At 36.4% G+C, this 26,740-nt stretch overlaps 2 protein-coding genes and 1 long non-coding RNA gene across 6 annotated transcripts; 2 read left to right on the top strand and 1 right to left on the bottom strand.

Annotated features, from left to right (window-relative positions):
* Positions 1-2,563: 2,563 nt before the first annotated feature.
* LOC131549603 (uncharacterized) lies at positions 2,564-5,586 on the top strand. Its single transcript, XR_009273448.1, has 5 exons — positions 2,564-2,653; positions 2,934-3,038; positions 3,312-3,381; positions 4,066-4,159; positions 5,252-5,586. It is a non-coding gene; the product is annotated as an uncharacterized LOC131549603 (long non-coding RNA).
* An 8,300-nt stretch (positions 5,587-13,886) lies between these two features.
* On the top strand, positions 13,887-19,235 carry LOC131549933 (uncharacterized). 2 transcript variants are annotated; one of them, XM_058792527.1, is made up of 4 exons: positions 13,887-13,985; positions 14,651-14,772; positions 16,913-17,540; positions 18,093-19,235. In XM_058792527.1, exons 2-3 carry the CDS (start codon positions 14,727-14,729, stop codon positions 17,530-17,532), a joined length of 666 nt encoding a protein of 221 aa, XP_058648510.1. In that variant the 5' UTR covers positions 13,887-13,985; positions 14,651-14,726; the 3' UTR covers positions 17,533-17,540; positions 18,093-19,235. The 2 variants fall into 2 exon arrangements, with proteins under 2 accessions (XP_058648510.1, XP_058648508.1); XM_058792525.1 differs by having other exon boundaries at positions 16,913-19,235.
* A 120-nt stretch (positions 19,236-19,355) lies between these two features.
* Positions 19,356-25,561, bottom strand: LOC131549932 (uncharacterized). Of its 3 annotated transcripts, none has more exons than XM_058792522.1 (4): positions 25,304-25,561; positions 22,056-23,828; positions 21,751-21,858; positions 19,356-21,587 (listed from the first exon to the last, which is right to left on the bottom strand). In XM_058792522.1, the coding sequence occupies exons 2-4, from the start codon at positions 22,597-22,599 to the stop codon at positions 21,469-21,471; spliced, it is 771 nt and encodes a 256-aa protein (XP_058648505.1). In that variant the 5' UTR covers positions 22,600-23,828; positions 25,304-25,561; the 3' UTR covers positions 19,356-21,468. The 3 variants fall into 3 exon arrangements, with proteins under 3 accessions (XP_058648505.1, XP_058648506.1, XP_058648507.1); XM_058792523.1 differs by lacking the exon at positions 25,304-25,561 and adding an exon at positions 25,069-25,142; XM_058792524.1 differs by lacking the exon at positions 25,304-25,561 and having other exon boundaries at positions 22,056-24,246.
* Positions 25,562-26,740: the final 1,179 nt, after the last annotated feature.

The following is a 26,740-nucleotide window of genomic DNA, read 5'->3' as shown; positions in this document are numbered from 1 at the left end:
TAGGATGTGATTTGTACTTGATGAATGTTCTTATGGCGCTGATAGAAAACGTTCTTAGAACAATGTTCTTGGAACGTGTTTAGGACGTTATTTGTACTTAATGAGCGTTCTCATAATGTTGATAGAAAACGTTCTAAAATCAGCGTTCTTGGAACGTCTTTAGAACGTCATTTGTACTTGATGAATGTTCTTATAACTGATAGAAAACGCGTTCTTAGAACAACGTTCTTGGAACGTCTTTAGACGTCATTTGTACTTGATGAATGTTCTTATAACTCTGATAGAAAACGTTTTAGAACAACGTTCTTGGAACGTCTTTAGGATGTGATTTGTACTTGATGAATGTTCTTATGACGCTGATAGAAAACGTTCTTAGAACAATGTTCTTGGAACGTCTTTAGGATGTGATTTGTACTTGATGAATGTTCTCATAATGTTGATAGAAAACGTTCTAAAATCAACGTTCTTGGAACGTCTTTAGGACGTTATTTGTACTTGATGAATGTTCTTATAACTCTGATAGAAAACGTTCTTAGAACAATGTTCTTGGAACGTGTTTAGACGTTATTTGTACTTAATGAACGTTCTCATAATGTTGATAGAAAACGTTCTAAAATCAGCGTTCTTGGAACGCCTTTAGGACGTTATTTGTACTTGATGAATGTTCTTATAACTCTGATAGAAAATGTTCTTAGAACAACGTTCTTGGAACGTCTTTAGGACGTCATTTGTACTTGATGAACGTTCTTGTAACGTTGATAGAAAACGTTCTTAGAACAACGTTCTTGGAACGTCTTTAGGATGTGATTTGTACTTGATGAATGTTCTTATGACGCTGATAGAAAACGTTCTAGAACAATGTTCTTGGAACGTGTTTAGGACGTTATTTGTACTTAATGAACGTTCTCATAATGTTGATAGAAAACGTTCTAAAATCAGCGTTCTTGGAACGTCTTTAGGACGTTATTTGTACTTGATGAATGTTCTTATAACTCTGATAGAAAACGTTCTTAGAACAACGTTCTTGGAACGCCTTTAGGACGTCATTTGTACTTGATGAATGTTCTTATAACTCTGATAGAAAAGCGTTCTTAGAACAACGTTCTTGGAACGTCTTTAGGATGTGATTTGTACTTGATGAATGTTCTTATGACGCTGATAGAAAACGTTCTTAGAACAATGTTCTTGGAACGTGTTTAGGACGTTATTTGTACTTAATGAATGTTCTCATAATGTTGATAGAAAACGTTCTAAAATCAGCGTTCTTGGAACGTCTTTAGACGTTATTTGTACTTGATGAATGTTCTTATAACTCTGATAGAAAACGTTCTTACAACAACGTTCTTGGAACGTGTTTAGGACGTTATTTGTACTTGATGAATGTTCTTATAACTCTGATAGAAAACGTTCTTAGAACAACGTTCTTGGAACATGTTTAGGACGTTATTTTTACTTGATGAATGTTCTTATAACTCTGATAGAAAACGTTCTTAGAACAACGTTCTTGGAACGTGTTTAGGACGTTATTTGTACTTGATGAATGTTCTTATAACTCTGATAGAAAACGTTCTTAGAACAACGTTCTTGGAACGTCTTTAGGACGTCATTTGTACTTGATGAATGTTCTTATAACTCTGATAGAAAACGTTCTTAGAACAACGTTCTTGGAACGTCTTTAGGACGTCATTTTTACTTGATGAATGTTCTTATAACTCTGATAGAAAACGTTCTTAGAACAACGTTCTTGGAACGTCTTTAGGACGTTATTTGTACTTAATGAACGTTCTCATAATGTTGAGAGAAAACATTTTTAGAACAACATTCTTAGAACGTTATTGTAATGTAATATAATTTCTAAATTAATAATTAATTGCTAAATGTTATTATGTTGTTATCAAAACATTCTGAGAACAGTATTCATGTCCTTATGATTTCAGGCTACTTTATTAACATTACCATAATGTTGGGAGAAACATCTTTAGAAAAAAAAAACACTTATAGGCTATATAAAACAAGAATAGAACAGAATATGATAGAAAAATAAAATGTATTTAAATATGAAACTACAACCTCGATTAGGATGTGGCAAAGTCACTGAATCTTTTATAATTATATACTTTATCATTATTAATTATATATCTTTTATAACTTTTTGAAGTCATAGGCCTATAGTGAAATGTCATACACTGTAAATCAGTGGCATTTGCTAAATTAAATTAGTTAATTTAACAAAAAAAGTTAACTCAAAATCTAATTAGGTTAAGGGGAACTCAATCTAAATAAGTATAAATTAATTTAATCTACCATATGGTTATTATGTCTAAATGGCTGACCACAAAATATTTTAAAGAAAAATTTGCTTAATTCATGATTTCTAACATTGTTTTTCTAGAAATCACGTTTGCTTTATCTCTTTCAATATTAATTAAATAGCCTTCATAACTAAAGATAATACAATAAATACATAAATCTGTTTCATATTAAGCATAGATCAATCCTTTTAAAGAAATTAATTTTACTCGAGACAAAATATTATCCGGTGTTTTTCAAAAACCGCGCGCATTTTCAGTCAGTCACATCCGCCCCTCCCCCACAGCTCACAGTCACTGGATCACAGCCGGACGGCTCGCGACGCCGTCACGGAAAATAACAGGTAAGCATTCACTTTTTTATTCCTATTTAAAGCACTTTTGAACGTTATTTTGTGTTTTGTCAATTTTATCTGAAGATTAACCAGCTCAGTTATCATTGTAATGTTAGCTAGCAAAGAAGCAAGGACAACCACATCAAAGTTATCAACGGCAAGTGTTAAATATGCAGTGTTATACACAACAGTTTGTCAGTGATAAATTAAGGTGTGTGTGTGTGTGTGTGTGTGTGTGTGTGTGTGTGTGTGTGTGTGTGTGTGTGTGTGTGTGTGTGGTTTCTCACAGCTGGACACAGACAAACGAGTCCCGCGAATTGTATTTTTAAACTGGAGAGACAGCTGACAGGATGTCGTCATCTGTAACCGTCACTCGCCACAGTTCTCAAGAGAGGTAAAGCAAAGACATATTCTCTGTATTACAATGCCTTTAAACTTTTAGTTAATCATTATTATCCGCTTTGTCAGTTTCATCTAGAATATCCATGTGATGCTGATCAAGTTTTCTAAATCCGCCGAACGCAGTGAACAAAGGGGCTGAGGAGCATTTATAATGACTGTTTTGTTAACTTTAGTTAACATTTTACACTGTTATTTGCTCCTCACTGTCTTTCTTAAAATTCATACTAACAAATTGTTGTCATGCTTTTGAAATCAATCTTTTCAGAAAGGCAGCGAGGGGTGGTGTGATGTCATTTGCAACAAGACGGCTGATACTAATATGAGCCTAAAATAAAGTAAGTAGAATTCACATTAAACAAATTGATGGGCTTTAGTGTTGTACAAGATGTAATTTGTCACCTTATAAACAGTTATTTAAATTCATCGTTCTTCAGTTTTTATATTTTGATGAATTGCTATTAATGCAGATGTAATGATGACCAGAAATGACCAGCAGCACAAATGTTAAGTCTTCTGAAGCAATAGTATACTTTTGTTTTGTGAATATTAGATTGAAATTTAAACCTAAAGATCAAATTGTGAATAACGTTACACAATACAGATGAAAAATAACAAACTAACATCCCACAAGAATGACATCTAAAGACCAGTCATGTTTGATGTAATGTAGGTGCCACCAGTTTGATGCAGAGTGAATTGGCAGAGTGAATAACATCTTAAATTTCAGTTTGTCATTCCGTCAAGTCTTTTGGTATTTTGTGTTGCTTCAGAAGAATACCAGTGAAGTCTTAAGTTCTGATTATAGTTATACATTTATATACTTAACTAATATAGATGGGGAAAAAACTTCTACTTTCCCTTATCCTAAAGTTGCTTCGTTTTCTTATAAAGATGTCAGGTAATTGCTAATGCTAAGTTTGTAGTGGTTAAAAATTGTCTTATGATTCATAAAAATAAGCTGTCCATAAATGTTGCTTAATTGTGAGTTAAATTTCTCTAATTTTGTGTTTTGTCTTCAGGGACAATAATGGCATCAGCCATTCAAGTTATGATCCTGGCAGATCTACTACTATCTGAAAAGTAGTCTCTGCAGATTGTTTCAAGATACACAAGGTAGGACACATGTCAGGACAACTTTATATTTACTTGGCAACATTTAAAAATTTTAACTGAGATCAGTATGGTTAAAAAAATAATAATAATCTGTCATGGTTTGCTCACCCTCATGTTGTTCCAAATTCATTTTGAATGAATTTCATTCATCTTCAAACAAATGTTTTATTTTTGATTTTCATTCATCATTTTGTCTTTCCATTGGAAGTCTTTATTTTCAAGCTTCTAAAAGTTTATAGTTTAGGCTTTGACACATAATAAAAAAAGCTACTTATACCTTCTGTTATTTATCTTGTTTCTGAATACCTGTAAAATTTAAAGGATTAACTAACAACTTGAGTGTAACTTGTTTTTTTGCTCTCAATGCCATTTTGACAATGCAGTTTTTTTAATCCATGCAGCATTTTTTTTTAAAGGAAAACATTACAAATTATTCCTTAACAATTTAACTGATGTGTTAATAGCGAAAATTCTTACTGTCAGTTAATGGGTCAATGCTAGCATCCCTACCCAGAAACACCTACTAGAACCTATTAATCTTACCTGTTTTATCTCTGAGTTTCCTTCCTTAACTGAGTTCATGTAACAGTTTATTAGCTAATAACATGTAACAAGGCAACTTTTGCCATTTAATAACTTTATTGATGACTTCTAAATGTTAAATGTTGAAGGGATTTTTCCTGTTTCAAATTGGTATAAAATGGAAATTGCAGTTGACTTAACTACCCTATTATGATGTATTTCCAGTAGTGTGCATGTGTATACCTATCAAGATGAATAAATTAGGTCAATTTATGTTGACCTAAAATTGTTTTTCGGAAGTGACATGATGAAAATGTATTATTTGAATGTTTATATTTTTCTTAATCTAATGATGCTTCAGAAGACGTTTTTCTTAATGCTGCTAGTAGCTTGTCATTGAAAGTAACATATGCCAAGTCAAATGAAACTACCTTTGACTCTTGAGTAATGTAATATTTGTAGAACTCGCAGCACAGATCCTAATAATTTTTTTGGCATAGCCACACTAATTATTTTATAGGCATTTTGTAATATCACTTTGTAACATCAGCCAATCTGTTTACTTTATAGATGGAGCGTGGAGAGACGGGACATGGACCACAGTTTTTCAGCACCCACACCCCACACTCAAATTCATATAGAAGTTCTCAATTATTAAATGTTAATTTCATAGTTTATATTTAGCTGTGAAGTTATAGTTCATTGTCATAAATATTAAACTACATATTATTATTATTATTATTATTTTACATGATATGCAAATTTCACCAATTTGTTTAATGTGTTAATTAACTTTTTGAAATTGATTATCTTTAATAATTCAGATACCTGTTGAAATGCACATGTAATTATATACTTGCTCGTATCTGGAAGGTTGTGTTAATAAAAATGATGTTGAAAGCGAATGTTGCAATACTGCTAATCTTAAAATAACATTTTATTAAACTAAACTTTGTAATGTTCCAAATGTTTTTAGGGTGTTGTATTTTTAAGAAAATGTAGGTGGAAATAAAGTTGTAGGAACATTATGCTAACCATAAAATAATGTTCTAGCAACGTTAGGCAAACTAGACATTTTGACGTTCTTGGAATGTTCCAAATAAACGTTAATAGAACATTATATTTTTAATGAAAATTAGGTTGCAAGAACATTGCAGGAAAGTTATGCTAACCATAAAATAACGTTCTAGCAACGTTAAGCAAACTGGACATTTTAACGTTTTGGAATGTTTCAAATAAAAGTTCATAGAACGTTATATTTTTAAATTAAATTTAGGTTGCAGGAACGTTATGCTAACCATAAAATGTTCTAAGAACGTTAAGCAAACTGGACATTTTAACGTTTTGGAATGTTCCAAATAAGCGTTCATAGAACGTTATATTTTTAAATGAAATGTAGGTTGCAAGAACGTTGCAGGAATGTTATGCCAACCATAAAATAACGCTCTAGGAACGTTAAGCAAACTGGACATTTTAACGTTCTTTGAATGTTCCAAATAAACGTTCATAGAACGTTATATTTTTAGTGAAATTTAGGTTGCAAGAACGTTGTAGGAACATTATGCTAACAAAAAAATAACGTTGTAGGAACGTTAAGCAAACTGGACATTTTAACGTTCTTGGAATGTTCCAAATAAACATTCATAGAATGTTATATTTTTTGTGAAATTTAGGTTGCAAGAACGTTGTAGGAACGTTATGCTAACCAAAAATAACGTTGTAGGAACGTTAAGCAAACTGGACATTTTAACGTTCTTGGAATGTTCCAAATAAACGTTCATAGAACGTTATATTTTTAAATGAAATGTAGGTTGCAAGAACGTTGCAGGAACGTTATGCCAACCATAAAATAACGTTCTAGGAACGTTAAGCAAACTGGACATTTTAACGTTCTTGGAATGTTCCAAATAAACGTTCATATAACGTTATATTTTTAGTGAAATTTAGGTTGCAAGAACGTTGTAGGAACGTTATGCTAACCATCAAATAATGTTCTAGCAACGTTAAACAAACTGGACATTTCCACATTTTTGGAACATTCCAAATAACGTTCCCACAACCAAAACAGAACGTTACAAAAACGTTCTCAGAACATAAATTTGTTAGCTGGGCTTACAGTAGATGAAAAGCACTTCAAGAGAAAAATTCAAAGACCAAACAACTGAACATACCGTAAATACACATTGGAATATACTGTCAGTTGTTTTACAGAAAGAAAGAAAGAAAGAATGGATAAAAGAATAAATAAATACAGTTTTTCTGGATTGCTAACACACTATAACTGATTCATTTGGCCCAATTTTCCAAACCATTCATATAGTTCTCAAAACAAAGACACGTTTCTCAAAACTTTTAACACATTTCACCTGTTTGCACACACGTTCCAATTTGCTCAGTGTTTTCTGCAAAACTCTACACAAAAACGGCAGCATTTTGCACAGGTTTAACCATGTTCTCATTCAGAAAACACAAACACACAATATAATTAACTCAAGCATCAAAAAATGATCTCAAACAGCACACATTTATCCATGTATGAACATTCAGTAGCAAAACTGATGACACACAGGTCAGAATCTCAGGATGATATGCACAGGAGCACAAGTGATTATATGTTTTGGAAAATGAATCCTGGTTGTGGGAGACAAAGAGGAATAGGAGGAGAAAATAAAAATGAAGGGGATTAGGTCAAAGGTCATTGGTTCCTGATGAAATACAAAGCACTATGGTTGACCATGTTCTTCTGCATGGACTGACCGTGAGGGAAGTTCGCCTACAGGCTCATCTACAAGGTGTCACGTTTCATGGGTTCGGTATCTCATTCTTGCTTGTGGTGTGTGTGTGTGTTTAAGTGGTGGGTGTGTCAGCGATACGAGTTGATTGGAGTCAGGTGCGGCTCGTATCTCTCTGGCTATTTATGGCACGCTAACCTGTCTTGTCTTCGTCAGTTCCTCTGTGTTAGTTCCTGGGATCGGCTGGCGCGTGTTCCTGGATTCCTCTCGCTGTTCGACCAGTTTCACCTCTCGTTCTCCGGCTGATGGTCTTCGTCCGGCTAGGCTGCCCATTGTGGTCCCTGCGCTACCCAGCCAGCGAACCTCTTGTGACCAATTACTTCTTGTCTTCAGTCAATAAACTGTATTTCACCGCACTTGAATCCTTTTGTCTCATTCCCCGTGACAATAGGAACTGACCATGCAGGATTCAGCGGATGCAACCGATCTTCAGCACTTCCTGGGTAACACCACTTCTCGTATGGACGTTCAGGATGATCAGATCAGGATAACTGGACGGGCGATCCAGGAGCTGGTAGCGCCATCTTTTTGGTCAAACAACGATTCTGGTGGCGCACCATGGCTCGCGATATCCGAGAGTTTGTTTTGGCCTGTTCAGTCTGTGCTCGAGGTAAGACTTCCAATCGACCGCCAGAGGGGTTACTTCAGCCGCTGTCGGTCCCTTCGAGACCCTGGTCCCACATAGCGCTAGATTTCGTTACTGCCCTCCCGCCCTCCCTGGGCAATATGGTTGTTTTAACTGTAGTGGACCGGTTCTCGAAGGCGGCCCATTTCATTCCCTTGCCCAAATTACCCTCAGCCAAGGAGACAGCGGCTACTGTCGTGAATCACGTCTTTCGCATTCATGGCCTCCCGATGGACGTGGTTTCCGACAGGGGTCCCCAGTTTGTATCCAAATTTTGGAGAGTTTTGTCGTTTACTGGGGGCGACTGTGAGTTTGTCTTCGGGGTTTCACCCTCAGACCAACGGTCAAACTGAGCGGGCAAACCAGGATCTCGAGAGGGTGTTGCGACGTTTGGTCGTTCAGAATCCCACTTCCTGGTTTCAGCAGCTCTCGTGGGTTGAGTATGCACATAACTCGTTGCCAGTGTCGTCTACGGGCCTCTCGCCGTTTGAATGTAGTTTAGGTTACCAGCCACCTCTTTTTCCCAGTATGGAATCTGAAGTCACGGTCCCCTCTGCCCACGCCTTTGTCCAGAGGTGTCACCTTACCTGGACGAGAGCCCGAGAGAGACTCCTCCGGGTGGGGGCGCGCACCAAGGCTAAGGCTGATCGCCACCGGTCAAAGCCTCCCGTATACGTTGTGGGTCAAAAGGTGTGGCTTTCTACTAAGAACATTCCTCTCCGATCCGTTTGTAATAAGTTAGCTCCCAAATTCATTGGCCCGTTTCCTGTCACTAAAAACATTAGCCCAGTGACAGTCCGCCTCCAACTCCTCCTGCGTACAGGAGAATTCATCCCGTGTTCCATGTATCCAAAATCAAACCCGTTTTCATTCTCGCCTTAATCCGCCTACCGGTTCCTCCACCGCCGCGTCTCGTAGACGGGGAACCTACTTATTCGGTAAACCGTATCCTGGACTCGAGACGGAGGGGACGTGGATTCCAGTACTTGGTGGACTGGGAAGGTTACGGCCCAGAGGAGAGAAGTTGGGTACCTGCCAGGGACATATTGGATCACTCCCTTATTGATGATTACAATCAACAGGGCAGGTTGGCTGAGAGCGCCAAGAGGCGCTCCTAGGAGGAGGGGTACTGTCACGTTTCATGGGTTCGGTATCTCATTCTTGCTTGTGGTGTGTGTGTTTAAGTGGTGGGTGTGTCAGAGATACGAGTTGATTGGAGTCAGGTGCGGCTCGTATCTCTCTCTGGCTATTTATGGCACGCTAACCTGTCTTGTCTTCGTCAGTTCCTCTGTGTTAGTTCCTGGGATCGGCTGGCGCGTGTTCCTGGATTCCTCTCACTGTTCGACCAGTTTCACCTCTCGTTCTCCAGCTGATGGTCTTCGTCCGGCTAGGCTGCCCATTGTGGTCCCTGCGCTACCCAGCCAGCGAACCTCTTGTGACCAATTACTTCTTGTCTTCAGTCAATAAACTGTATTTCACCGCACTTGAATCCTTTTGTCTCATTCCCCGTGACACAAGGTTTCAATACTGCTGACACATACAATATAATTACAGTACATAGCAGCAGTACTTCAGATGAGAGAACTTTCATTATTCTATGTACAGTAAATACTGTAGCACACACCCTCAAACTCATTACTGTTGAATTGATTTGTAGCCAAGTAGTCCTTACATTTACTGTATTTGTGCAGAACTGAGAGACGACTGTCTAGGGGAGGCAGAGAAGTCTTTTCTCAGAAGAATAAGAAACTGCTATAAAAAATAAGGATACTGCCAATACTGTAATGCAGTTTGGCAGAGGATGCTGAATTTATTTATTTATTCTTTGAATTGATCTCACTAGTGTTCTCTAGACAGGAACGTAGTCTGAGTATTTGACAGGTTTGTGTATCATCTGAGGCCAAAGTTTGAGTCTGACAATTGATAATATGTTTTTGACTAAACTATTTGATTTTGACCTGGAAGTTTGAAGTTTGCACAAGTTGGTGTGTAATTTTGAGATTGTGTTTATAGTTGTGAGAAAATGGTGAATTGTTTCATGAATTGTGTGTTAGCAATCGAGAAAAACTGTAAATAAATTCAGCATCCTCTGCCAAACTGCATTACAGTATTGGCAGTATCCTTATTTTTTATAGCAGTTTCTTATTCTTCTGAGAAAAGACTTCTCTGCCTCCCCTAGACAGTCGTCTCTCAGTTCTGCACAAATACAGTAAATGTAAGGACTACTTGGCTACAAATCAATTCAACAGTAATGAGTTTGAGAGTGTGTGCTACAGTATTTACTGTATACAGAATAATGAAAGTTGTCTCATCTGAAGTACTGCTGCTATGTACTGTAATTATATTGTATGTGTCAGTAGTATTGAAACCTTGTAGATGAGCCTGTAGGCGAACTTCCCTCACGGTCAGTCCATGCAGAAGAACGTGGTCAACCATAGTGCTTTGTATTTCATCAGGAACCAATGACCTTTGACCTAATCCCCTTCATTTTTATTTTCTCCTCCTATTCCTCTTTGTCTCCCACAACCAGGATTCATTTTCCAAAACATATAATCACTTGTGCTCCTGTGCATATCATCCTGAGATTCTGACCTGTGTGTCATCAGTTTTGCTACTGAATGTTCATACATGGATAAATGTGTGCTGTTTGAGATCATTTTTTGATGCTTGAGTTAATTATATTGTGTGTTTGTGTTTTCTGAATGAGAACATGGTTAAACCTGTGCAAAATGCTGCCGTTTTTGTGTAGAGTTTTGCAGAAAACACTGAGCAAATTGGAACGTGTGTGCAAACAGGTGAAATGTGTTAAAAGTTTTGAGAAACGTGTCTTTGTTTTGAGAACTATATGAATGGTTTGGAAAATTGGGCCAAATGAATCAGTTATAGTGTGTTAGCAATCCAGAAAAACTGTAAAAATGAAGAATAACAAAGATTCCAAGAAAGAAGAGGGACTTGCATGTGAAAACCCAGACCAGTGTGAAGCAGAAAGGTCAGAAGAGGTCAAGGAGATAGTATCATTCTGTTCCAGACTCCAGCAGGAGTTTGTGTGTGTGAAGCAAAAGCATTACTCAAATACACAGAATATGAAATTAAGCAACCTGTTTTATTCTCAATCGTGAATTTGGATCTAGATCATTTAAAAAACTTGTATAAACTAATAATTTGTGTAGGAATGAAACTTTAAAAAAAAGAAAAGATTTGGAACAAGGGATAAAACTTGTTAAATTAGGCACATAAAGAGAAGGGAAGATAAACAGAAATTAAACCTACAAAGAGAGTGTAGGGAAAAAACAAACCGGCTAAGCTGAGAAGCAATAACATTAAAATGAAAAATGTATCATTTGCAAATAAGCAAGTCCATAAAAGGTTAAACATAGAATAATAAAGAAGTAAAGAGACTGTTGGAGAAATTATTCAAAATGAGTGTGTGTGTGTGTGTGTGTGTGTGTGTGTGTGTCAGGAAGATGACAAAAAACACAGTGTTTCTGGATGGGATACAACATTGGATCTTTAAAAATTGGGTAGAGAGAATACTCAGTAAGACATCTATTGATAAATAATAGACAGAACTTGAGCATGAATTTAGTGATGATCTGTGTTTGTTTCTTGTGTCTTTGTTCATTGTCTCTTAGGGTGTTTTCAGACCTGTAGATCGTTTGCTTTGTTCTGAAACATGGACTTAATTTGTTACAATGTTGCATTTTCTTCTTGGTTCGGTTGGCTTTCACAAGGCAACATTGCGAAGCATACCGAACTGCGTTAATGCAAGTCACATGTGAGTAAAGCTGTAAACTTATTGGTCACAGTTCACCTGTTTACGTTCCTCTGCATCATTCATCAAGATGGATCGACAAGTTCGCTCTGAGGGCTTATTGTGGCTTTATACCTGGGCTGGCAGACACAAACACTTACAAATGTAGCAGTAATTCCCACTCTAATATGTAAGGGATAATGCATGGCTAAAACAATTTTAATGCATGACATGCATGGTTCACGGGAGGCCAAGAACCACCCGATGTGAAGCATTAAAATCAGTTCATGCACAGCTAGCCGTGCATTATCCTGCTTATACCATGGTCATTTTCCAGCACTGACAAGTTAAAGCTGTTAATTATGTTTGCAGAGCAATATTTGACCAGAATTGTAAAAATGACAGCTATTTTCATCAGTTGAGGCTCATTAGCGCTAACATTCTGCCCGCTTCAAATCAGACACAGAGATGGAAGATCACATTTATTTGAATGAATGAATTATAACATTTACTTGAATTAATTATCAATCAAGAGAGAGAGGGATGGCAGTTGTGTGTGTGAATATCCTGGTTCTGCACGTCTCTCTCTACAAACAATGAAGATTTGAGTTTAGATACTTAAACAGCGTTTTTACGTCCTCGTTGATGAAGAATATAATGCAGCGATTTATTAATAAAACCATGGCCATGGCGGTGCAGGAAGCTCAGGAGGCCATGGCTGGACGGCCTCCGTGGCCTTGGCCTCGGCTCTCGGTCCGGCCACTACAGCCCCCCCCAAAAAAATCCTTAGGGAAATCCTTACAGGATTCCACTGGGGTTCAGGAGCCCTCCCTGGGTTGATCAAGAAATCGGTAGCCCTCCTTGGGCTTAACTAGTGATCAGGACCCCTACGTGGGCTAAAATCAGGAACAGGAGCCCTCTCAGGGTTATCCACAGGAACAGGAGCGGAATCTGAGGCCTCCTCTAGGCCAAACATGAGACCCACAGCCCTCCTTGGGCTGAACGGGGTGACAGAGACCTTTTCAGGGGTGTGCTCAGGAACCGCTTCTATCGAGGCAACCAGAGAGGCAGGAGGCTTGGGAATGGCCTCCGTGGTCATGACAAGAGAAGCAGTCCGCTTCTCAGAAACCCCAACAGACAATACAAAACCAACAAGAATGGTTCCTGTGGACAATACTTCTGCGGACATGACTTGACCCCGGTCTGGGCTAGAGCCTGCACTGGAGCCAGAGTGAAAAAAGGAGGAGACCAGCACATCAGAATGATGCTTTTTTTTTTTTTTTTGATTGGCTTTATCTGAAGGATATTTAGATGTAACAAATTATAGTGACAGAGTAAAAATTAGTTTTAAAAAAAAACTTTTAAAAATCCCTTGTGAATACTTTTGAATGAACTTAAGTGGCAAGGTAATAATGATAAGAATAAATTAGCTGTTATTGAAAGTTTTTTTAAAGAAAAGAAATACCGTAAGAAATCAGGTGATAGTTTAGAACAGGGGTTTTAAACTAAAAAAAGGGAAAATTACAATGAGTCAGATTAATTGCATAAGGGGGATGTTGTGTAAAATGCATTCAAGAATACAATTACTCTGGCTCACTGTTTAGCTAGTATATTATGTCAAATGGTTTGTTGTTTTGTTCATTTCCAGCAGAAACCTTATATGGGCAATTATGTAACTGTTGCATAGGTATTGTATTTCTAAAACAATGACATTTATATGATGTCTGAACCAGTAATGTTAGGCTGGAGAGTGTCGCAGAGTTATACAGTATGTGTGAGCAGAAATGGCTGTACAGAGTTGAATTCAGGGTCCAAGAGATCAGGAAAAGACCACACATTGTTGTTTTAAAACTTTTATTAAGCATATGTTTAGTAAGAGAATAGAGATATGAGGGAAAAAGAGGAGAGAGTTCTTAACAAGAGGTGATGGGCTGGCTGCAGGACGAGGTCTACAGTAGAATCCAGAAGAAGAAAGAAGAGATAACACATGAGGCTACTTTAAGACGTTGAGGGTGTTCCCAGTCTGCGTCATTTGGGGAGTTCACTAGTTTAAATATCCGTGAGGACGAGATTAGATGCCACTACGGGACCTGAAGAGCTTCTCCGGGACCAGAGCCACCTCTGATATTGCCTTGAGTAAAGAACTTTTCGATATTTATACTTTATTTAATACTTGTATGCAGTAGTTCTAGAATACTTGTGCTGCTAGATATACAAATTGTAATAAATAAACTGACTTTACAGACAAAGTCTGCCTCCCGTGGCATTGATTTACAAGCCAGAACAGACCCTTTGGTCCTAATTTGTACTCATAATTTAGGTCCGATTCGACTTATTTACCTAACCTGAGAATAATAAAAATAAGATGAAGGTGTTTAAATATGCGCTGAAAAACAACATCTATAGAAATTTTGATATTTAGAATTTCTATATAAAGAATGGAATGGAAATGTTCTGTGTATGTTAGAGGTTCTTCTTGGAACTATTAGATCCTGTGCTTTTAACAGTATGTGTGTGTGTGTGTGTGTGTGTGTGTGTGTGTGTGTGTGTGTGTGTGTGTGAATTCAGTGTCATATTTGCATCAACAGGGTCTTAAGGGTTGCTCAAAGTAATCTTGCAATTTTAGAATCTATACCAAACAGGATATGATGTCACGCTCTTGGAATTCCATTTGTTTATTGTTCCAGTTACCGCTTCCTTCTCTGCACTTTTTAAGTGACTCTGAGATGATTTCAAAGTGATCAAGGGCAAAAACTATTGTGCTCTAACTTTGAGTTGGTGCCTTATTCTGTGTGTCTCAGGAGTGGCGATACGGGCCGTCACAACTTCACCCGCGACACTCTACCAAAGCCCAGTGGAGAACTTCTGACACCTAACATGTCTGGAAATCGACATATAAGTTACCCTGGACATGAAGACAATGGTAAGTGTATTTTAATAGTCTGTCTGTATTTACAGTACTAACATTGAGAAAACTCTACATTTTTGTTTATTTTTTTTAATGATGCATTTTATTTGTGCATTTATTTACTTCTAAAATGTTTCATTTACTAACTGTGGTATATTATATGTGTGTCTGAGTATTACCAAACACTCAATCTCTGTATGCAATATTTCAAATATATATATAAAAAAAGATAACTTCGTTTCTTTTAAGAATTTTTTTTTTTCATGTACAGTTGAAAAATTTAGTGTTACAGCATGATCATTTAGTGTTAGATCATGAATGAGGTGACACCAAGAATGCTGGATCAGGAATGAAGAGACAGGAAGCCTGCTGTGGAGATGAAGAGTCTTTTAATAATGTTGCTTACTAGTCAAATGTCAGATGAGAAGTGGCAAAGTGGCCCAGAACACAGAAAATCACAACTACATAAATCTCCCTCTCTGCCTGCCCAAGCATTGGCATACGTCCCAGTTTCCGGTTGCACCGTGTACTTGTTTATCAGTTCTTAACAGAAACATGGGAGGTAGTTCAGTCTTGAATGTAAACTATGATTGTATGTTACACAGTATGAGAGGAATAAAGATAAAAGTATTTATGATCTCACAGTAGGAACCAAATCTCACACTAAATCCAGAAGTGGGTAGAGTATCCAAAAACATTTCTCAAGTAAAAGTGATAGTATAATTTGACTAAGAGTAATATTAGATACTATATTATATAATGTTAAATTAATATATTATATAATTTAAAGGGGTCATAAACTACCTTTTTTATTATTTTATACTGTTCAACTTATAATGTTATCAAGATTTGTACGTCAAAAAACATCAAAATTTAGAAGTAATAGGCTATTTTCTGTCCTGTTTTCAGGCAATTTTGAGTTCATGACCCCTTTACTATATATTTTAAAAGTCACATTTCTTATTAATTATAACATTTTATATTTTTATAATATTATTAACATTTTATATTAATATCATAATTAGATATTTTTGCAACAAACACAGAAGAGACAAGCTTTATTTCTGGCATCTCATCTGAAGCTTCAATATCATTGCAATATCATTGTTTTGTATAACAACTTATACAGCTACATTTGAATTGTTAGACAATATCAACAAGTAAACCTGCAGAGATTTGCACTCGAACCACTGACACTGAGAAGAATGAGTGAAAAAACTCATGCAGGAAAAATACTCATGACCTGCTAGGTTTCAGAATTAACTAAGGCGCTTTAGCCCTTAATGCACATTTTCACATATATTTTTGTCCCATTCATTGCTATTTCAAGAGTGAGTTTCACCTAAATATGTGGATGCCATAATAACCACAACTTTGCAGCGTGTGGCCGACAAAGAAATGTTGCAAACAAATTCTGAACATATTATAGCAGAATGCTCCTTTTAATTACTAAAAAGTTGTCACTAAGTTCTGTTATAATCAATTAATCTTTCTATACTGCACAGTCAACCTATTATTTATTATGGCCACTTCATCCAACACTTTTTTGGTTCTCTGTGTTCTTAAAATTTCCGTTACGAGTGGGAAACTTCTTCAGGTGATTCATTGCATGCAGAGAACTGAACAAATCATTCAAACAAATCATTCAAACAAATCATTCAAATGTATCGCGAAACCAATTCAGACCATTTTGCTAACGTGTTTGAGGAAGTCTTTGAATTGAATCCACTCAAAAGTGTGATTCATTCGTGAATGGGGCATACCCTCAAGGAGAATAAACTATGCATTTTTTTTAGCATGCATTGCATTGAAAATAAGTAATGTAAGAGAAACATCACACAGCTTAACAAAGTAAAAGTAATATTTTCATTAGAAATTGACTCGAGTTAAAGTAAAAGTACCCACATATAAATCTACTACAAATTTTCCAAAAATGTTGTCAAAGTAAATGTAACAGAGTAAATGTAGGCTATTTTGTTACTAATCACCTCTGACAAATACAGACCTTAAAACTTGCAAGGTTAAGTAAAACTAACTTTTCACATTCACAATGTTCTACTGTTTAGTGTAAAATGGTATAAATTCTTATAAATCTTATTAAATGTCTGTGTCTGCTTGCACTGCAACTATTAAAGTTAATTTATTTTATTTGCAGATGAAGAATCTGACATACCTTATACCAAACAGCTGTGGAAAGGCAAAAAACACAGTGTAGATCTAAAAATTTCAAGTGACATAAATAAGAAATTATTAAAAAAGGAAACTTGGGAAATCAAATCGAAGACTACCAAGAAGCCATATGTGAAAGTCACATCAGCTCATGTTAATATAGTCGATACCATAAACATAATTGATACGTATGACAGAAAACCACATGCCCATGCAAAAAAGAAGTATGCTCAAGCTGGAACATATGCGCATGGTCTTGAAGATGAACCAGGAAAGAGGATTCCCAAAGCTGGAGTCTATGCCGAAGCAGGAATTGGACGAGCTCGTGCTGAAGCCAGTGTATTTGAGGCAGAAGCCAAAGGCCCAAACGCCTCGGCTGGTGCTGAAATCAGTGTGGTTGGAGCTGGAGCAATGGCTCGAGCTGAAATTGCCAGTGCATCAGCTAAAGCCGGTCCAGTTGGTGTTAAATTGGGGCTTGGAGTCGACACGGGTGTATCTGCTGGTGTGGGTGGGCTGGAGGCAAAATTTCTGGGAACTGGAATCTCAGTTGGTCCTAAAACCAGTGTATCTCTTGTGGGTTCAGAAGTTTCATGTTCAGTCATGTAATCAGACAGGTATTAATTATCTTTGGATATTCATATGTAACATTTTTCCACCAAATTATGAAAACAAAAATCTAATATATCAACATTTGTGAGATTTAAAAGGATTGAGGTTAATTGATATAAATTTGTATCTCTGGCAATATAACATTGTGTTATGTTGAATGTAAAAGTATTTTGTGTCTGTTTGTTAATGACGGATTTGTGGATAGATCTGTGTTTTTACGTTTAGTGTCATGTTACATGATGTCATGTGTTATTATTTTTCATTTAATCCTAATTGTAATTAATGGGGTTATTATTTGATATTCCCATGAATTCGATGCACATTTCAGACATTTTCACTTTCATTAAAACCTAAGAGTGAAATCATAAAATTTGCATTCCTAATGTTTCTATTATGACATACATACTGTGCAAAAGTCTTAGGCCACTAGTATTTTCAGCAGCTTATTTCTATCTTTTGCTGCAGTGTGTCAGTAGGAAATATCAGTTCACATTTCCAAACATTCATTTTGCCATTAATTGTAATAATCCAGTGAGATTTTTGTTTGCTCCACACAGAGATCTGATCTGATCATCATCAGTCTGTCTGGAATGACATGAAGAAACAGAACAAACTGAGACAGACTAAATCCAGAAGAACTGTGGCAACGTCTCCAAGACGCTTCAAGAAACCTCCCTGCAAAGCTACAATACTGTTAAAAGATTTATGCACGTGTAAAAATGCTGTTAAATGAGGATGCAGTCAAAAATAATGTCATTAATAGATTTTCTTTATCAATTAACTTCTCTAAATTAAATAAACATTTGGTGTGAGCATCCTTTGCATTTAAAGCAGCTTTTGCCCTTTTGCAAAGTTTTCCAGGTAGCTTTGCGGGTAGGTCTCTTGAAGCATCTTGGAGACGTTGCCACAGTTCTTGCTTATATTGAAATCAGAGATGCTGGTCCTGTGCCCTGCGGAGCTGGTGGAAAACGTCTCCCCTCACTTGTCAATAGTGATTAAACGGTGTAAAAACGACTGTCAGGAAGAGATAAGTGTAATCATTCAGAACTATGGAATATTGTTTGCAGATCTCATGCATGTTTTGTGTGTATGTCACCTGTCATGTAACAGCTAGCAAATATTATGTTTAGTTTAGCTACTTACATATCTCGCACTTTATAGACACAAACTGATGCATCGCGTTGGAATTCGTGCTCAGCAGCCTCTGTGAACATTATTGCACACCTACTTTGACGTGATTGGTCATCTCTTATATTTTGTCGTTGATAAACAAAGGAACGAAATAAATAAGATTCAAAACAAATAAATCGAGATAACATATCTCTGGACAGAAACATGGCACCCTTATGTTTCCCTTAAACTCAAGGATGTTGCAGAAAATATCCCTTGACTCAAATTTTAGAATTAAATACAAATACAAGCAAAAAATTCATTCCTTTCTTTCTTTATTTATTTTTTTAAAAGGTTTTCCTCCTCTTTTTTAACTCTCTTTTTGAACTTTTAATAACCAAGGGTTTTGTCCGAAATCAAAAGTTTTTAAAACCAATACCATTATTGTCTCCTTGTAAACTACAAAAATGTGAATTTGTGAAAACTGTGATGTCATGTGCATGCATATTACATGTGCAGTGTTTCTTTATAAAGTGGCATCGCAAACTACTGGCTCGGCATGCGTATTAAAGCATTTTTAGTTGTTTTTACAGAGCTGTGTGAATGGAATCACTTTGACACTGTTGCTGTCTATACGCAAAATTTTCCAAACACAAAGGCAAAACTTTTCTGTTTTTTGTACATCATTGTCATGTAAACTTAAGTGCCTAAGTGTCTCAGATACGAGAGACATACAAAATGTGCAGAGCAGTGGGTCCCCACCATATGGAGTTGAGAACCACTGTTTTAAAGCTTTTTATTCTGTCTAAATGTATTTCTGTTCTAATATATTTCTATATATTTATTCTGTTTAAACAGTGTTCATGGTGAGAAGCATTCATCATCCATGCTCCTCTAAACAATACTTTAATTATTTATTGAATTCATTAAATTTCTAAATCTAGTACATTCACCCAGCAATATCTAACCACACATTTTTAAACATTTTATAATTAGCATTTTAATACATGTTAACTGCATAAAACATGAGCTGTCCCAATAATAGTACACAATAAAAAATATACATAGCATTTTATGGATGACTATGCCATTTTATCTCATTTTGATAGTGTTATTTATAGCTCACATTTTCAGTGTACATAAAAGTAGAGATAACCCTAATAAAATGTTTCTCCAGTAAAAGTAATTAGTACTCATTTTGATTTGTAAAGTACAAAAGCATTTGATATTTAATGTACTTAAGTATTAAAAGTACTGATCAATGAATGTAAGCATTCAAGCATTTAATTGACTGTGCTTAAACACCAATCTTTGCAATCTATAAATCCATCATCCGCTGGTGGTTTATTGCTAAGACTTAAGTTTCATTTGGGTCAGGATATCCAATATATAGTTTTTAAAGACTGACTGATGTTTGTTTCACTATTTTCAAATTAAACACTATTTTCAAATGCTCACAATTTACATAAACACTGAGGGTGGGACTAACAGAAACTGATGAATTATCATTTTGACGAGCGTATGGTATGCACCTTTAGAAAGAGGGGAAATTAAGAAACTGCTTATAATTAACCATGAAAACTCGTGTTAAATATATTTTTAAAATAAATATATAAAGTTATATATGGGTGATTCACAAAATTCAAGTCATTGGCTGCCCGTTTTTGAGAATTAAAAAAAAAAAAAAACATATCAGGGAGAACAAAATTAATACCTGTGGGTCCTGATGATATACTGAGGTCTTAAGAAGCAAAACATTTGGTCTGTGCAAGAAACTGAACATTACAGAGCCTCAGGTTAACTGGGAAATGTGATTCTTTTCAGTGAACTGGTTCTTTCGGACAAGTTCATTCTTCTTCTTTTAAGTTTTGGGGTTGGCCACATCCAATACAGAACAGTTCATTACAATAAACTGGTTCATTTCATTAGTTTGTTTACGTAATCACACAATGACGTAACGTGTATGCAGTTATATTATTATGCATCCAATAATGATGTGAAACATGGATGATTTAAATGTTTAAAGCATATAAAGTGAATAGTCTTCATCAACTCCATTAGAAACCATAAAAAATTTTCATTTCACCCCTTCATTTAAGTGCTTGTTTCACACATGCACAGATCAGCGTAACTCTTTCTCATTGGTTTAATAAGAAGCTATATGCTATCTCTTACTATCTGCAGAATTGAAGCAGTACTTCATCTAAATGGGGTGGACATTAGCAGTAAAAAATGCACAAATAAATGTATTATACAACAATTATACATGGGAGGATTGTCGTTTGCAACTATTTTATTTTGCTGTGCATTGACTTGGACTAAATGTCTTACGGTGGGGTTGAGGTGAGAAGAGGAGAGGTGGCTCTTGATGCAGCAGTTTAACTTTTATTAAGCAAAAAAAAGCCGAAATTCTAACACAGAGGAAAAATGTTATCAGCTTTAAACCAAATACAATACCAAACAATGGGGGAAAAAAAACTGAGGGCACATAACAAGCAACTACAATACATGGGTGGTGAACATGAGCAACCAAGGAAATAAACTTGTTTTGGAAACCAAGAAAACAGGAACTAAGGCTCAGGAAACCAGGAACAAACATACTAAACAGAAACTAAACATGACTTGAATCATTTACGTTACTTTCAGTTTTCATGAAATAATAATATAAAGTAATATAGTTTTTAGATAACATACAAGAATACAAATTATTAATTAGAATTATTAACATATTTCTCACACAATTATTAAACACATTCAAAACAAAGAATTTGTTATAAAGTGTACACACGTTTAAACAGAGTGCTTTATTCTGTAAACTGCTTCTTATGTCTTGTCTCTGGGCTCTGGATCTTCTAGACTGCTGATGTTGGAGCTTGTTCCATATCCAACTGAGCTGTATTCATCACATCTTTGAAGCCACCCTACCACCTTCTCATGTGAATCTGTGAATATGAAAATGTGAAAAGAAGAAAATAAATGTGATCTCTGGCAAGAAAATAAATTAGTTTTAATCTATGCTATATATATATTAAGAAAAAAATGTCCTTCAAGCAATGAAAATCCAGATCAAGAAAACATGTATTCTTAAAAAGCTAAATAACTCACCAGATGATGCTTCAGGATTCTGATTGTTCAAGAACGTGTCCATTAAAGTTACTTCCCATCTGCTTCCTTCTCTCCTCATCTTTTCCTTGAGTTTCTCATCAGCTGAGACTAAGAGAGAGAAGAGTGCACAGGGTGCTCAAATACATCCTTAGACATTAACATTTAAAGATGTCCTCTGAGAAGTAATTTAATAGATAAGTTTGAATCTAGCCCTTTAGTTGCTTTTGCATGGCAGAAAAAAGTGCAAAAATAAAACTAAAACTGTAAAGAGCTGTAATGAGGATACTTAGAGGGTGCAAACTTACAGTTTGGAGGGTCTGAAATGCTACGGTGACTTCTGGTCTCTGTACATCCAGTGGAATCCATCCCTAAGTGTTTTAGTCGACTTTTGATCCCCTTAAACCTGTTTCTAATCTCCTGCTGTAGTAATTGCAGCACATGATCAACATCCAGACTTATTTCTTCATCTTGTTGTGTGTCAGTATCATGAATGTTTTCTTCTGCAGCACATTGAGGGTTGAGGCAGAACAGACTGTTTTCTGCCACCATCTCATCAATCTTCTGGAGCAACTCTGTGACTTGATCTCGGTTATTCTTGTTTGAGTTGTCAAAGACATGATATCTGTTCCTGCATTTCTGAATCAGCCACTGAAGAGCTTCACCTTCACTCTCAATGTGCTGCTCGATTGAGATATCTGGAAATCTGTCGCCCCACGTGAACAGAACTATGGTGTGTTTCCAGACGTCTTCTCCAAAAGTGACCATGTACTCATTAATGATTCTTTTCTGTTCAATCTTGAATGAAGTATCAATAGGAATCACCAAGATCATGGCGTGAGGGAACTGCATTTGTCGTGATTGACCTACACTTTCTAAGATTGCAGCCCGTGTGTATTCTGGGTTGAATTTAGATGAGAAATACTTCCACCAGCCCGGAGTGTCCAACACAGTTACTGATCTGCCATTCACTACACCAGTGCGACTTGTGCACTTTTGTTTTCTTCGTATTGGAAATATTTCATGATTGAAGATGGTGTTTCCAGTTGAACTCTTCCCAGACAGAATCCAACCCAGAAGAACAATTCTCAGTTCTGAGAGCGGAGCCACAGCATCTTCTAATTTACAGGTATTTGCATGTTTGCAATGTGCACTACCAGTCAGAAGTTTGGACACATATTCTAATTCTTCATTATAACTTCATTCCAGTTATAATAAAGAACTAGTAAATGTTTCCAACCTCTAAATTTTAAATTCACAGTATGAAAACTCTACAGTAACACAAACGGAAGTATGGGAATGATGTAGTAATCAAAACATGTGGCACACTCTCTTAGATTTGAGCTTCACTTTCACAACTCCATCTCTGAACATTCATATAAATTAACATAAATCCAGTCCAAATTTTGACTGGTAGTAAACATGTCTATATGACTTACTTATTTCTTTCAGTAGATCTTTTTTGTCATGAACTGTTACTTGTCTGGATTTTGCTCTTCTTTCAATTTCATCCCTCTTTCTCTGAATGTCAAACAGCATGTCATCACATGTTTCAAAATGCTTCCCATTGTTTGCTGCCACAACATCATCGATCTTGTCAAGTAGATCTTTGACTCCGACACTTTTATTTTCAAAATCAAAGGCATGATATTTTCCTCCACATCTCTGGATGATCAGCTGAAGATCTTTGCCCTTCACTGAATCGGTTTGTGTAAGCAACACTATGGTGTGTCTCCAGATTCTCTCACCGAAGAGACTAAGGTGCTCCTCGATGGTGAATCTGTTTTCTTCAGTAAAAGGCAAACTGAGATTAATGACCAGAAGAAAGACGTGAGGTCCTGGTGGACACAGAAAGACACTGCAAACCAGCTCTTGTTTAACAACCTCTGGCAAGTCTTGCAAATCATAATTCTCCCACCAACATGGATTATTAATCAGAGTTATCTTCCTTCCGTTCACTTCACCATCTTTCTTCACAGATTTCACGAAGTATTTGTCAGTCTCAACTTCATCATCTAAAATGCTGTTTATCACTGAGGCTTTGTCAGATTTCTGCCACCCCAGAACAACGGCTCTTATTTCTGTCGGAAAAGAAACATCAGGACATTGGAAAATCAAACTACAATTTCCTTTTAAAGTATTGTAGGGGGGAGACCAGGGATGAAAGTAACACTTTTTGTTTGAGCATCAGTAACTCAGTGGTTGTTTGTGCTAGGTCTCTCAAACTTTGATATACGGTAGCCACATTTGTCTACTACAAATAAAACTCACTTGGACGGGTACTGCATAATCACAGATTATGTGAATTAACGTAAAATACAAAGAGTTCCATTGTTACAACCTAACCCACTACTGGGGTGAGTTGTAACACAGACTGGGGATAGATGTAACAGTGTGAAGTAATTTGCTGAAATAAGACCCACACTTCCAATTTATGCAAAAACTTGATTGAAGAACAAAGAATAATCAGTTTTGAATAAAGTGAACCGTTTAAAGTGACAAAAACATTATATTGTGTTCCTTTTAGGACTTTAAATTTAGCACAAAAACAATTGTTGTGTTTGTTTGTTTGTTTGTTTGTGTGTGTGTGTGTGTGTGTGTGTGTGTGTGTGTGTGTGTGTGTACTGTATTCAGTCACTAGCTGTGTTGCCATCTACCTACTTTTATGTGAATTTTGGAATATCACATAAAAAAAAATGCTGGATGAAAATGTCAAGATGCACATACAAAAAAATGTATGTGCTCATTTGAGGCGGATAGTGTTTTTATCCAATAAGAAGATATGCACATAAACTTTGATGGAAACACATTTTACATAAATCCCTTGATGTGCAACAAAAACCTCACATGATTTTGCCTCAATAGAGGATGTGATTGGATAACTGTAATTATTGGAATCATCATAAGGTTGTAGCATTTTAATTAACTATCCCCACCCCACTGCTAACTGTTTTAGCATGTGGGTTTTAAGTTAGCATGAATGCAAAATATCAAATTAAACTAGAGAAACAGCTACTTTAGGTTATGTAAGTCAAATAATTGTATCTACAACACAATGATTGCTAGGCAAAAAATAATCTTAATGAAAAAAAAAAAAGTACTTTCTTTCCCGAAAATCATAAAAACTACAATGTTGCTCACATTTATTTGCTTCTTCTCCTGTAACATTAAAAATGTGAATGGAGTGTATGATATTAAAGACATCACCACAGCTCCTATCTGACTTGCCAAACTGACAGTGTTACAACGCTCCCCGGTCTCCCAGCAAAGTATGATGAGGTAATTTAGCAAATAAATAGTACAAACAAAAATTTGACAAACCATTCTATGTGGTTTAAAATCACATTTTTGGAACTGTGGTTAAATCGGTTGGATTTCAAGTTGTTTTTCTGTCGTTCTGGACATGACATGCACGTAACACATTAAAAGTTGCAGTGGTTCTCAAGATTAATTGTACAGTAGTTTGTCAAGTGTTCGGTTGTGTTTACAAGTAGAGAATGTATTTGTATTTATCAAAAGTATAAGACATTTATCATCTCGCCAAATTGAACCTTACCTTGTTCCATCTTGCTTGCTTTCTTATGTGTTGTTATCATAGAAAATGTTGACAAACACATTCTCTGACAGTCAGCAGTTAAAGCAGCTTTCACGTGCTATCGGAAAATTCTTACTTCCCACTTTTGAAGCTGAATTGCAAGTTCATCACATTCAACTGCTTTGTTGACAGAGAGAACAGGAATCATGAAGGACTGCTCATTCATGATGTCACGAATCCGGTTCATGGTCTTCCGTCCACTCACCATCAGAGGTTGCCCTTCCTTCATATTGACTCTCGCACCACACAGATTGTTGCCCATTACACTGGACTGCATTTCCCATCATCCATTGCACTGAGCACACAACTGTCATCATCACACAGCTGTCTCAATCACACGCTCACACCTGAGAACTATCACACAATCACACACCCTATATAAACCATGGACTTCCGTTCACAGATTGCTGAGTATTGTTCTGCGTATAGCACTCTCCTGGTATTAGCTGCCTTACCGAGCCATTCTGGGTTTCTGTTCAGTTCCAGTATTGTCCTGCGTTTATCACTCCCCTAGTGTTAGCTGCGATACTGTACCTGTTTCTTGTTTTCTAGTCTGTGTTCCCTGTATTTACCCCTGTCTCACCGTTCGGACTCTGTTTATGCCTCCCCTGGACTGTTGCTCATGTTTATGGATTACGCCTATTGTCAAGCCCTCTGGATATTGTTCGAAAAATATAAGATACTGACAGTGAAGCATATGCCACAAAGTATATAATGAGGCACACTTTACAGTTTTTCTCAGTGGCTTTGTTGCATTTCTCAGATCAGAAATGAAATTCTTAAAACTACTTGTTCAACCTCCACATGATCTAGTCACTTGTGCACATCATTAAAGCAGTTTCTCATTCTTTTGAACAAGTTGCGATTGCTTTGGTACATTCATGCAACTGATTATGTACATTTTGCTGCAGTTTCCTACATTATCAGTTGCTAATATCATGTTGCTCAAAATGTATTATATAGTTCTCTGTGCTATAGTCTGACCCTCAAAACATCTAGTCATTAGTTCATCGTACAAGTCATTAAATGCAAAATGGTTGATCTAGTTGTCATAAACTGTCAAGCATATTTTTTACACATTTCTATTAGACTTTTTGTAAATTTGCCATGAATTGTGCAAGTGAATCTTGACTTTCACTAATGAAAATATAGATCAAACAATTATAAAAAAGTTATCTGAAATAGCTCAAAGGTGCATCTCATGAACCTTCAATTGGAAAGCATATAGACAGAGGACAACACAAGAGTTACAAATTCTGACAATGGGTTGAACATCCAGAAAACCATCAGGATCAACAGCCGAGAGGAAGAAGAGGAGTAAGGATGCAATACAGAGGTAAAACAGAGGAAGAGGCAGAAGAGGCTAAGGACATGGGTGCATATCAGATGAAATAAGGG

This window comes from Onychostoma macrolepis, chromosome 11 (assembly GCF_012432095.1).
Source record: "Onychostoma macrolepis isolate SWU-2019 chromosome 11, ASM1243209v1, whole genome shotgun sequence".
Taxonomy (NCBI): Eukaryota; Metazoa; Chordata; class Actinopteri; order Cypriniformes; family Cyprinidae; genus Onychostoma; species Onychostoma macrolepis.
Note: the sequence above shows the minus strand (reverse complement) of the source record. Positions and strands in the feature narration are given on the sequence as shown.